The following is a 12,091-nucleotide window of genomic DNA, read 5'->3' as shown; positions in this document are numbered from 1 at the left end:
CTTGAGTCACTCTTAGTGCTCCAAAACAAGCAAAGGTAACACCTCCTAGAGAATAGTGTCCCAAACTTTAGAGGTATGTAAACTGTTGTGGAAGACATCATACTTCAAAGATGGGAGGGATGCAAGCTCATCTTGTAATTCCTCCATCTTATTGCTATGGTCCTTGATAGAAGGAGAGTCATCAACAGAAAACATTCAAAGAGTCTTTTCAATGATGATTCACTAGGCAAAGATCTTCTACTAATAAAGATGAGAGTTTCATCCAGACTCCACACCTATACTACACTTCAAAGTTTGCGCACCTGTACAAGGATAGATCTTGCAAACTCATAAAGAAAAAGAATTGGGCTCCAAAGTTGAGTCAATCCCAAAGAGCAACTTGATCTATAGTATAACCAATGGGAGGATTCTCCATTGGACAATATATAGGGATACCAACAAATGCCCATAAGTCAAAGGTATCAAGTAAGCACTCCACTTTGATAGACCAAAGGAAGTGATTTGAGCCATCGAAGAGAGCGTGATTTGGCAAGGATAGAGAACAAGCGCTTATAGAGAGAATGCCAGAATGGCCATATGAGGCCTCATAATAGGAGCCTTGTTAGAAACATATAGTGAAGCAAGAGGGAACAAGACCACTCCAATCTTTTGGACTTGTTAGAGCGATGATCTCTAGATGATTGTGGCTCTGATCTTCGATCTTGTGCAGATTTCATCTAGATGTTGTTGCCTGATCAGCCAAGACAACACAATCATCATCGAGTTTTTGCTCCATTGTATTAGCTTGATTTATTCAACATGATTCAGTGTCCATCATTCTTCACTCTTCTTCTGAGTTTTCTTCTCTTAGTGTTTGCCATACACTTTGTTTCTCCCTGCAAACCCTACTGTCTCTCTAATATGGTAGGAGTGCATACCGTCTCGTCACTTTTCTTCACAGTCAATGCTCCACACATATCGTAGAAGGCCTCAACAATGTAGGAAGCATGCATTCTTCATGGCAAATCTGCACCAAAGAGCAAGTAAACTATGGTATCCTCTCTATAGAACCTTGGAGTCCTCTCTTTTGGTGATGCTACCATGTGAAGGTGGGCAATGAAAAAACATGAAAATGGAGAGAGAAGACAAGAGAAAGACTGCAATGAAAGAAGAGAATAGAAGAAAAAAATGTGCACTAAACTCCAAGAGAATGCTGAAAACAACATGGACTGATCAGTCCCTGCACACAAACCAAAGTGGCAGTGAGAGCACCAGATCAAGTTGATGACGGATGGGAGAGTGAGGGCATCACATGAGGCTAATGATGGATGGAAGCACCAAATATTGGAGTATGCTGCAATCTGCAAAGAATGAATGGCCAGCCACCAATAAGGCAGCTGTAAATAGCAAAAGCGCCTCAGGGCTGGCTGACTGATGTGGATGTATGTGTTGGTACAGTCCGATCAGCAATCAATGCTGGCCTGCAAGCATTTAATGAGCCGACTACTGCATTAAATGCAGTGCAAAATGGTCACCATATAGTCATGTATGAACACAACCTCTAGGAACCAAAAAAGAAATACTCTTAAGTTGGAAATAATCCTCAGCCCATGTATGGGCAGGAAAAAGTCAAAGTTCCAATGTCTCCATCAAACTCTGATGAAGCTCACAATCAAGAGATGACAAACTAAAATAGAATAGTCTAACAATATAAATGCCCCGAACAACATAGTATGCTCAACAATCATAATATCCATTTGTTTTCAAGACTTAATTTTTCAAGGAATGAAGAGAACAAATACTTAAAGCTGAATATGACTGATTCTCAGAAAATTACAGCCATGGAAACATAAAAGTAGTTGGAGCTAAGATTAGGGACCTTGCTTCAACCGGTAAAAAGCTATCTACACACAAATTATCTTCTCTTCATGACCCAGAATCAAAAAACCAGGTGGCTGAGCCACTTAGACTTGCTCATCCATGTGGTGACAAGGAATACAATTAATACAGTGCTCAATGAGACTGAATGAATATGAAGGTGTATGAAACAATGAGGGGCCTCACACCTCCAAGCCTCAAAGACGAAGGATGAGGTGAGCTGAGTGGTGTCAGAGGCAGGAAGAACTACTCCAAGAGTGTGTCATACTATGATACTCATAAAGGATCTATCATCCCGAAACCCAGCAGCAGTGGTCCACCTATGATGATCATATCAAGAGCAGCAATAGCTGGAGCAAAACAGTCTCCGAGTAGCACAATGTCATAAGATGCTCCCAGGAAAAAAAAAAAAGGTATGTTGGCTGAAATAGCAACATTTCCTCCAAGGTGCTATTAATAGAATTCCATTTTCTTGGACAAAAAAACTACAAATTAAACAAAGGGACACCGACTACCAAGTTCAGGAAAAGCAAACATCTGTGTCATGTGTATATTAAGAGCATATAGACCTCCCAGCATCACCTGGCTCACTACATAAGGATCTCTAGTGGTGTCTACTGACAGCATATGGAACTTCCAGTATCACCTGGCTCACTACCTAAGGATCTCTATAAGTGGTGTCTATTGAGAGCATATGGACCTTCCAGTATCACCTGGCTCACTACCTAAGGATCTCTAATGCATCTCGAAGCCTGAAACAACTGGCTTAGACTTGAAACTTTCCACACCTTTGAAGCCACTAATGCAGATACAATCCCTCTGAAATTTTCCACAGACAGTCTACAGTTACAAAGTCCCTTTTCAAAAGTACTGGGCTTAACCCTCACAACCCGAATTTTCAACCTACATGAAGGTCACCACAGAAAAAAAAATTAACTTGTTACAACCTCTATGGAACCTTTATACCCACCTATTTTCAGAGTACTGTGCTTTGATGACTGATCTGAATCATCATCTTCATCCTCTTCAGCTTCTTTGCTCTTGTACAAAGTCCCCTTATTTCCTGAAGCCGAGTCAGGAAACCTCTGAACAGAAAGCACATAAGAACATGTTACAGAACATTAGTAAAACCCCTGACCAGGAAGTGCATGAAGAACAGAGAGCTTTAAGAAAGAGATCTAGTAAACAGGCAGTGAACTTTTGAGGCTACCCAGCAGAGCTTTGGCCTTTCATAATATTCTCACCACAAACTGTTCAAATTGTTGCACAAAGCGTTTGGCTTCAGGCCGGTGATGTTTATTCCTGGGCTCATCATCATCATCATCATTAGATTCATCAACATCAACAGAACTTAATGGCCAAATTCTTCTCGCATTTGCCCTGCTAAAATCCTTATCTTCTCCAGACTCAGAGTCAAGAAAAGGGTTTTCCTCCTTGATATGCTGCACAAACAAAAACACTCATGTAACAGGCACGAAATTTTTAAAAAGTACTCTTCAGTATCTTTTCTGTTTTTCTGCAGTGTGTGCTTGACCAACAAGCCATCACTGCTCACATGGGTGTCACCTCCAGTCTGGTGAATAAGTTGTAAATTATCATACCTGTGAAGCTAGAACATCACTGTCAAGAATAAGTAATGATGTCTGGAGATTCTGTGAAAGGGCCCTCACTAACTTCTCTTGATAAATCTCTGTCCCTGCAGACACAAGGTAAACTATTAACCAAAAGAGCTACAGTTCAACTCTCTTTCAAATTTTATCCATGCTAGTCATAATCTTCATTGTTGAGAAGGCAACATAACAAAAGCCTCACTACAAACATACTTTAGTCACAGTGCACACCTATTCTTTGACTTGAAATATCAAGCTAAATCTCAAATAGCCATACTAAGACTTATGAAAGAACCTTATTATGGTGAAAATAAGTTTCTGTCATGTCAAGTTTATTAAAAGCCTAACCCTGATTCCTGTGTGTACAGTCTTGAAGGAAATTTTATTCTAAAGGAGAATGTCCTTATTTGATAATGGAACAAAAATAAAAAAAAATTATCAGCTTCAGGAAATACTACTTTTGTGAAAAGCCAGTATATTGCATAAGACTGTCTCATTCAACAGTTGTACCTTGATCCCAACCAAAAGAAAAGAAAGAATAATACAGTAGACAAATTTATGAAGAAATTTTAGTTTGTTACAGGCATTCCAATAAGCAGGCGCCTGCAGTACGTTAAAAAGAAGCAAAGAACTTTGCACTTTTACAGAATTTCTAAAGGAACCAACTTAAATCTGAAAACCTGGGGGTCCACTGAGTAAAATAAGGTGGCTGGAAGTTCGTAATAATTTCCCAAACTTCGTGTGGTTATGATGTCGAAGTTGAGCTGCTGCTGACTCAATCAACAAATTTCTTGTATGCTCACTGAGACAACAATATATCAGGTAATCAGTCCTTCCATACCAAATAAGATCCCAGAAATCAGAATCTAGTGTACAGTGGAAGAAACTTTTAAATGATGAATTGCACAAATAAGTATCTCCATTCCATTTAAAAAACATAAAAAGAAAAGCGTTTCCAATATGTGAGTTCATAACCAGTTCCAATACTGCAGGTAGCAATATCAAACAAACTTATTCAACAGAGAAGGCTAGCCTCAACTCAGTTCCAATACTGAAGGTAGCAATATCAAACGAACTTATTCAACAGAGAAGTCTTGCCTCAATTCAGTCAGCCAGAAAGGCCACATGCAAGGTGTGAAGAAATGCTAGGGTTCAATGAATGATGAAGGGAAGAGATACAACTGACGGTGCTCAAGCAAATGCTGTCCAACAGCCTGTGTCTCTTGTGAGAGAGCTGAGGGAGTGCTAGAGAGTATCATCCTCCAACATTATAGACGTTTTTAGGCATTTCTTATTGATCATTATTCTGTGATTATTGGCATTTATTGCTGGCCAACCAGCATTAAGTGCTGGCTGACCTGATGCATTTATTGCCCTACTTTTGGCCTATATATTCAGGCTCCCTCCTCCACAATCTGTAATTCATCATCTATAGATTCCAATGTAGGCCTTGTTGGAGAGAGGGAGCTAGTGCCAATACCCATGTAGCCAGTGGCACACTGCTATATGCAACTAACTCGTGTTTGGTATATGGATTCCATTTCCCGAGCATATCTTTGAGTTTTCTCGCTTTGCAGTGTTCTTGTGTTTTCTCTTCTCTCTCAACACCGTGCGTATTCTACCTCTCTTCACTACATCTCCAAAGAAGTTCTTTTGGCAATCACCGCATGCAAGTCTTCTCCTGCGACCTGGATGAAGCTTCAAATGTTATAAAAAGCTCCTTCGTCTATACATGTCGTCACTTTTTCTAGATGGCTCCAATAGACGAAGTTTGAGCCGAAGGATACGATTCAATCTTTCTTACTTTTGTATCACATAGGTACAAGACTAGCTTTGATACACGCAGTCCAACTTACAAAGGCCTTTATAGCTTCAAAGAGGGGTGACAAGAAAAAGTTGAAGGCCCAATGTTATCACTATGGTAATAAGGAACACTTGTACAGAGATTGCAAAAGACTTAGCGGCTTTGAGGAAGAAGAAGGAGAAGAAAAAGAAGAAGAAGCAGGATCAGGATTCCTCCACTAAATCATCCGCTTCCTCAAATTCTTACTCAGATCCTCCGACCAAGGCCAAGGCCAAGGTGTAGACAAGATCATCTTCTTCAAATCACGGAAAGGGCTTGGCAATCCCTCTTGCTTTCTAGTATAGGTGATGTAGTCATCCCTCATGACTCTCCGGTGCGAGAGAGGGTGGTAAGATGGAGGCAAGTACACCACATCTATACAAGCATACAAGTGCACAAGTTCCTCAAAGGGATGTCCATGACACATCAATTGAAATCTGAAATATTCAAGTCCTGGAGCTGGGATTGACATCCAAGTTCATGATGGGCTGTTACTTGACAAAGAGCAAGACAGGCTCCTAGTCCAAGCTCACATGAGGGTCTTGGCCAAAGGCGGAAAATCCATGGTCACATATATTCAGAGGCATTTTTTATATGATAGCCTTGTATGCTACTATGAGACATTGCTGACAAACATCCAAATATGTTATGATTCTTCTCTATTTTTTTCACGTTCTGGAACGATCGACATTGACACCAAGTTCTCTCCAAGGCACCTTGGTGGTGGCTTGATCACCACTACTTGGGTATCCATGGTTCTAGTTTGATGTTTCTTTGCTGAATGGACTATGATTCAATGTATTATATCAATTAACCCATGATCCCAAAGAGGGTGTTCGCAATCCACACTATTCATATGTGAGTCTATGTTATGCCACACATAGCTAGGTTACTTAGGCATTTTCTTATGGTCATTATGATCTGCATTTGGGCATTTCATTATGCCCAACCAGCATTAAATGTTGGCCGACCTGCTACCATTTGTGGCATATTTTGTTCATATTTATTGTGGGGCTCCCTCCCACTTTCACATCATCACCTATAGGTTCTATGAACAGAGCGAGCTAGTGCCACAGCCTGCAAACCAGTGATTCACTATTGTACGCATCATTCTCATGTTTGATATATGAATTCCATTTCTCAAGCATTCTTCTGATTTCTGTTCTTTACAATGTTCTTTTGTATTTTTCTCCTTTGTCCTCGTGTTCAACACTTATTACAGCATATGTTTATGCTTCCATTGTTGCATCCAATTCTAATAGCACGAGGCTCCCTCAACCATGCATGCAATTACCCTCTATGGACAGCTCCAACAAATGAAGTTTGAACCAAAGGATACTATCCAGTTATTCTTGCTTGGTGTATAGGTACATTATCAGCTTTGCCACATGCAGCATGCCCTTCCTTAGGCTCATATTCTAGGGATTGTACTCTACAAGCTCCCTCCAAACACAATATCATGGAACGGGGGATGGGAATGGGGATAGGGACGGAGTCGGGGGTGAGGGTGAGGGAACAAGAACGGGGAGTGGGACAGGGGAGGGGATGGCATATATAAATAGTATTTTAAAATGTATGCATGTGTTGTGATGGGTGGATGTGTGGGTGAATGTATACTACTAAAGAACATATGCATCTCCATGCATGCACATACACGTGTAATGTGGGCTGATTTGATATGACTTCATAAAAGAGTATGTTGATTTCATATGTGTGTGTGTTACAAAAGAGGAAGTTTTTAGAAGAAGTCTAAAAAACTCACCCACAAGAAAAGCCCACCAAAAAACCACCCCCCAAAAGACACCCCCCCCAACAACCCAAACAGGAAAAAAAAAACATCCCCTAACAAGGGACGGCTAGGACAGAGGGATGGCTGTCGGGGACAGGACATCCCCCATCCCATTTTGGCACACCTGTTCGTGTTGGGTTTTACTCATGCCTATGCTCACAGAGGAGTGTCGATGATCAGTAGGACACTGGGGCACTTTTTGCTCTCTATACAAGAGATTTTTCCCCCCAGACCTATTGTCTTCTTTCGTATGTGCTTATGTTACACACTTACGGGCACTTATCGTGTTCGGGTGTGAACACCCCTACAACCCTAAGGTTTAAGGGTTGTACTTTGTACTTTCAGCTTACTCTCTTTCAGTCTATTGCATTGGGTGTCGTGCTTCACTCTCCACATTATCTACTGCACTCTCAACTGAGCTTCGATCCTCTCACCCTCTCACAGTTCGAAATGACATTCCTATGAAAAAAACTACTAGGCTTCGATACTCAAGGGCAGAGCAATGTGTCGAAGAGTGACATCCACCAAAGACGGATCCCAAGTCTATGACCACCAATCGGAGTGTAGGATGGAGAGGATGCAGCAAACGCAAGTGTCAGGAGGACCTGGAGCACCAAACGCAAGCTCGATAGGTGAGGAAGAGGGCTGGCAATTGTTGCCTCATGTGGAGGAGCTATCGCCTAATGGGGGAAGCTAACGCCTGGAAGGATGACACCAAGCGCAAGCTGTAGATGCAGTTGTCCGTTGCCGCCAGGTGTAAAAGAGGTCCAAACGCAGCAACAAAAGGTCACTTGATGATGGAGATGGATTTCCACTTGTCACCTACACACAGGAGGAGCAAACACATCAGTAGAATGTGTGGCAGCAATCGATGGGGTTGGACAGCCATGTGTGTGTAGACTGATGGTTGAAATCTGCACTCAAGGGTGAGAAACCTGCACAGATGGGAATGGGTTGAATGGGGGCAGCCTATCTATTTATAGATGTTGAAGGGTACCCCCGAGAATTAGGATTTTGGGGGGACTACTGAAACTCTCTCAAACCGCTCCCCTTTTTAGGGTTTTTCATTAATTAAGTGTGTTTTGGGGTTGTTTAAGAATGCTAATCAGCTGAAAAGCATGTTTTAGCTCAATAGTTCCAATGTTTTGGGGGCCCGAGACAGCCAACCCCTATTACTATGCCTTCGGAGTTTGATAGAGTAGCCAATGCTTTGCAAGCCCAAATGTCATCAACACTAGTGAGCTTTACCCATATGTTCTCGATGCTACTTGAGAATGAGGTGTCTTTGCGATTACAAGGGAGGCTTCCATCTCAATATGGTGGCCCCAATGTGGCATTTGCAACTGTTGGGTATCTCACACGCCTTACTTACGCCTACGCTCATATGGGAGTGTGCGGGTGATCACTAGGACACTGGGGCACTTTTTTCTCTCGGTAGGAGAGGTTTTTTCCCCCAGATTATGTGTACTATTTTGTATGTGCTTGTGGTGCACACTTACGGGCACTTACTGTGTTCGGGTGTGAACAGCCCCTTATAACCCTAAGGTATAAGGGTTATCATTTGTACTTTCAGCAAACACTCTATTCAGTACTATTTGCATTGGGTATCGTGCTCAACTCTGTCTCTCACTCTCACACTGTCTACTGCACTTCAGCTGCACCTCGATCCTCTCCCATCTGACATTTGGTATCAGAGCTGGTCAGCAGCTCTGCACAACTCCCGAGGATTCTGCACAGCTCCCGAGGACTCAGCCGCCGTCGCTAGTCAGCTCAGGTTTGGGCCTGCATCTGTCTGCCCTGTGCAGACTCGTCAGTCAGCCCATCTCCTTCCTGTAGCAGCGCCGCCAGGAGCCCCGCCAGATTGGCGCCTCTGTGCCCTAGCGCCAGCTCGTCAGACAGCGCCACCAGCTGCCTGCGCCGCCTGGACCTGGAGCTGAAGCCGCCTTGTCTGTCACGAGCCCTGCTCCTGCGTGTGCCAGTTCGTGACCAGCGCCGCCCTGTCTGCGAGAAGCTCCACCTAACGCGCCTCCTGTACTTGCAGACGCCGTCGCCACCTAACGCGCCACCTGACGCCGCCTCCTGACGCCGCCCTGTCACGTCCTTGCCAGCTGACGCCCTGTCCCGCCATCTGACGCCCTGTCCCGCCACTGGTACCCTGTCCCGCCACCTGTCTCCTGACACGCCACCAGTGCCCTGACGTGCCGCCTGTGTCCTAACGCGCCATCCTGTACCCTGTACTTGTGCGTCAGTCCGACTGTACCCAGCAGTCATTACCTCGGGAATCGTGCCCGTCGTCAACACGCAGAGGTAACATTCTGCACTTTTCTTTTACACAGGAGTTCGTGCAACAGGTTCAGGTTCAGCATTGGGAAACGTGCTGAACAGCAGGTTCAGTTTTCAGCATTGGGAAACGTGCTGTGTCAGTCTGTGACACATTGAATGCACATTTTGGGGCTTTTGTAACAGACATTTGTGACAGAAATTTTGGGCAGAAAATTTTGGGGCTTTTGATGTTTTAGTGCTGCTGAGCACTAATTGCACCTTGGGAAACGTGCATCAGTGACAGTTTTTTTTTTGACAGAGTACCCTTTGCACATTAATTGCAGACTTGTGTTTGCTGCAATTTCTGGAAATTTGCAGATTTCCAGCCCATACTGCATTGACATTGCTCTATTGCCTTTTGGGAAATAATGGCAAATCAGGGAGGAGATGTATTCACCTATGTGTCCAAGGAAGACCGATTGGATGGGAACAATTATTCCCTTTGGTCTTTCATGATGAAGAATGTATTAGTGGCCAAAAATTTGTGGGATTATGTCAGTGGAGAGGAAGCACGACCGGGAGTTGTGGCTCCCGCTACTCCTCCTCCAGGAGGACGTGCAAGAGGGCAACCTCAGCCCGCTCAGCCACTTCCCCCAAGAACTGCAGCTCAGAAAGCTTGGGATACACGGGATGCACAGGCTATGTCGCTGATTGCATTGGCAGTTCAGCGTTCTATCATTCCTCATATTCGTTCAGCAGCTTCTTCACAAGAAGCTTGGTTGACATTGGAGCAGATGTTTGCAGGAAAGAATGAGACTCGCATCTCTTTCTTGAAGAAAGAGCTAGAGACTCTAAAGATGAATGAGGGTGATTCTATGCAGGATCATCTCAACAAAATTCAGGACTTGCGGGAGCAACTCATGAATGTGGATGAGTACTACTCAGATGCGCAGCTGATTTCTACGACATTGAATTCACTGCCTCCCTCTTACTTGGCTTTTCATACTGCCTTGAACCTCACTATGAGGATTTCGAAAGAGCCCATCACTTTCATTCAGCTTGTCCGTTTGCTTCTAGAGGAGGAGCAAACTAGACGGAACAGTGGTGTGGATGGTATAGCCTCTGAGCAGGCTTTTATGTCAAGGCAGAAGGGTAAAAACAGCCAAGGGAAAAATGCTTCGCAGAGTTCTGGTAGTAGTAACACTTCACAGACAAGTCAGAAACAGGGGGGCACGCAAGCCAAGAAAGGAAAATGCCATTACTGCAAGAAGCCTGGCCACTATATCACTGAGTGCAGGAAGCACATCGCCAAAGAGAAGAAGAAGGAGTCAGGGATGTCTGTTTCTGCAGCTCCTTCCACTGCTAGCGAGTCCGCGTCCTTTGTTGCAGCCAGGGACTATTGTTTTTACACTTGCAGTTATGATGTCTCTTGGGCTGATAGAGCATTTAGCTCTACAGAAGATGCTGACACTTGGTTCTTTGACAGTGGTGCTTCACGGCATATCACATCTCGTAGAGATTTGTTTGCTTCTCTTGGTGCACCTCCCGTTGGGAAGTCTGTTCAGTGTGCTAATAATGCATCATACCCTGTTCGTGGTATTGGGGAGATTCAGCTTACAGCCATTGATGGCTCTATTCTCCGCCTACAGGATGCTTTGTATGTGCCTGGCATTAAGAAGAATCTGCTTTCCATTTCTTCTATGGCACGTTGTGGTTTGCAGGTAACCTTTGATGATGACCGTTGCATGGTCCGTGACAAGGAACACATGACATTGGTCTTGACAGGTTCTCTGTGTCATGGGTTATATGAGTTGGATGCTCTTTCGGTAGATCAGTCTGCATATTTGACATCCACTCTTACTCCTGCTATGTTAGAGGCAGAGTTATGGCATGCTCGTTTGGGGCATGTAAACTATGGCAGCTTGATGCTATTACAGCGTACTCAGATGTTGGATGGATTACCTCTCTTGGAGAGACCTCCTGAGCATTTATGCGAGGGTTGCATTTTGGGGAAAATGCATCGTTTCTCTTTTCCCCGTGATGTTGCTTTTAGAGCAACAGCCAGATTGCAGCTTGTGCATTCGGATGTTTGTGGGCCCATGCAGACACAGTCATTGGGTGGTTGTTACTATTTTGTAACATTTATTGATGACTTTACACGTTTTTGCTGGGTCTACTGCTTGAAAAAGAAGTCAGAAGTGTATGATGCATTTTTGGCTTTCAGTGCACTTGTGGAAACTCAGTCTGGTTGCAAGATTAAGACTCTCCGTTCGGACCGAGGGGGGGAATACATGTCCTCTATGCTGAATTCTTATTTGCAGCAGAAGGGCATTATCCATCAGTACACTACTGCATATACTCCACAGCAGAATGGGGTAGCAGAGAGGAAAAATCGGTCACTCATGGAGATGGCCAGATGTATGCTGAAGGCAAAGAGTTTGCCTCATAGTTTTTGGATGGAAGCCGTCATGTGCGCTTGCCACATTTTGAACAGATGCCCTACCAAGGCCTTGAAAACCGTCACACCTTTTGAGGCTTGGCACAGCCGCAAACCTTCTGTTGGCCACTTCCGTACTTTTGGGTGTCTTGCATATGCCCATATTCCACAGGTACTTCGAAAGAAGTTGGACAACAAGGCTGTAAAATGCATCTTTATGGGATATAGCAGCGAAAGCAAAGGCTACAGACTCTATGATCCCGTGACCAAGAAGGTTTTTGTCAGCAGGGATG

The 12,091-nt window shown here is 43.9% G+C and overlaps 1 protein-coding gene across 3 annotated transcripts in view; it reads right to left on the bottom strand.

The window, feature by feature from the left end:
* Positions 1–12,091, bottom strand: part of LOC148022348 (uncharacterized) — a 256,949-nt gene that overhangs the window by 182,118 nt on the left and 62,740 nt on the right. For all 3 annotated transcript variants that reach the window (XM_087697971.1, XM_087697969.1, XM_087697970.1), the window contains exons 3-6: positions 4,148–4,269; positions 3,459–3,553; positions 3,102–3,299; positions 2,828–2,942 (exon numbers count right to left, since the gene is read on the bottom strand). In XM_087697971.1, coding sequence (XP_087554097.1) covers positions 2,828–2,942; positions 3,102–3,299; positions 3,459–3,553; positions 4,148–4,269 — 530 coding nt within the window. The remainder of the gene's footprint in view (positions 1–2,827; positions 2,943–3,101; positions 3,300–3,458; positions 3,554–4,147; positions 4,270–12,091) is intronic.

Source organism: Lygodium microphyllum, chromosome 17, assembly GCF_053477565.2.
Source record: "Lygodium microphyllum isolate KBCC chromosome 17, Lygodium_microphyllum_v1.1.10, whole genome shotgun sequence".
In the NCBI taxonomy this organism is placed as follows: Eukaryota; Viridiplantae; Streptophyta; class Polypodiopsida; order Schizaeales; family Lygodiaceae; genus Lygodium; species Lygodium microphyllum.
The sequence above is the reverse complement of the archived record's forward strand: the minus strand, read 5'-3'. Positions and strand labels throughout refer to the sequence as shown.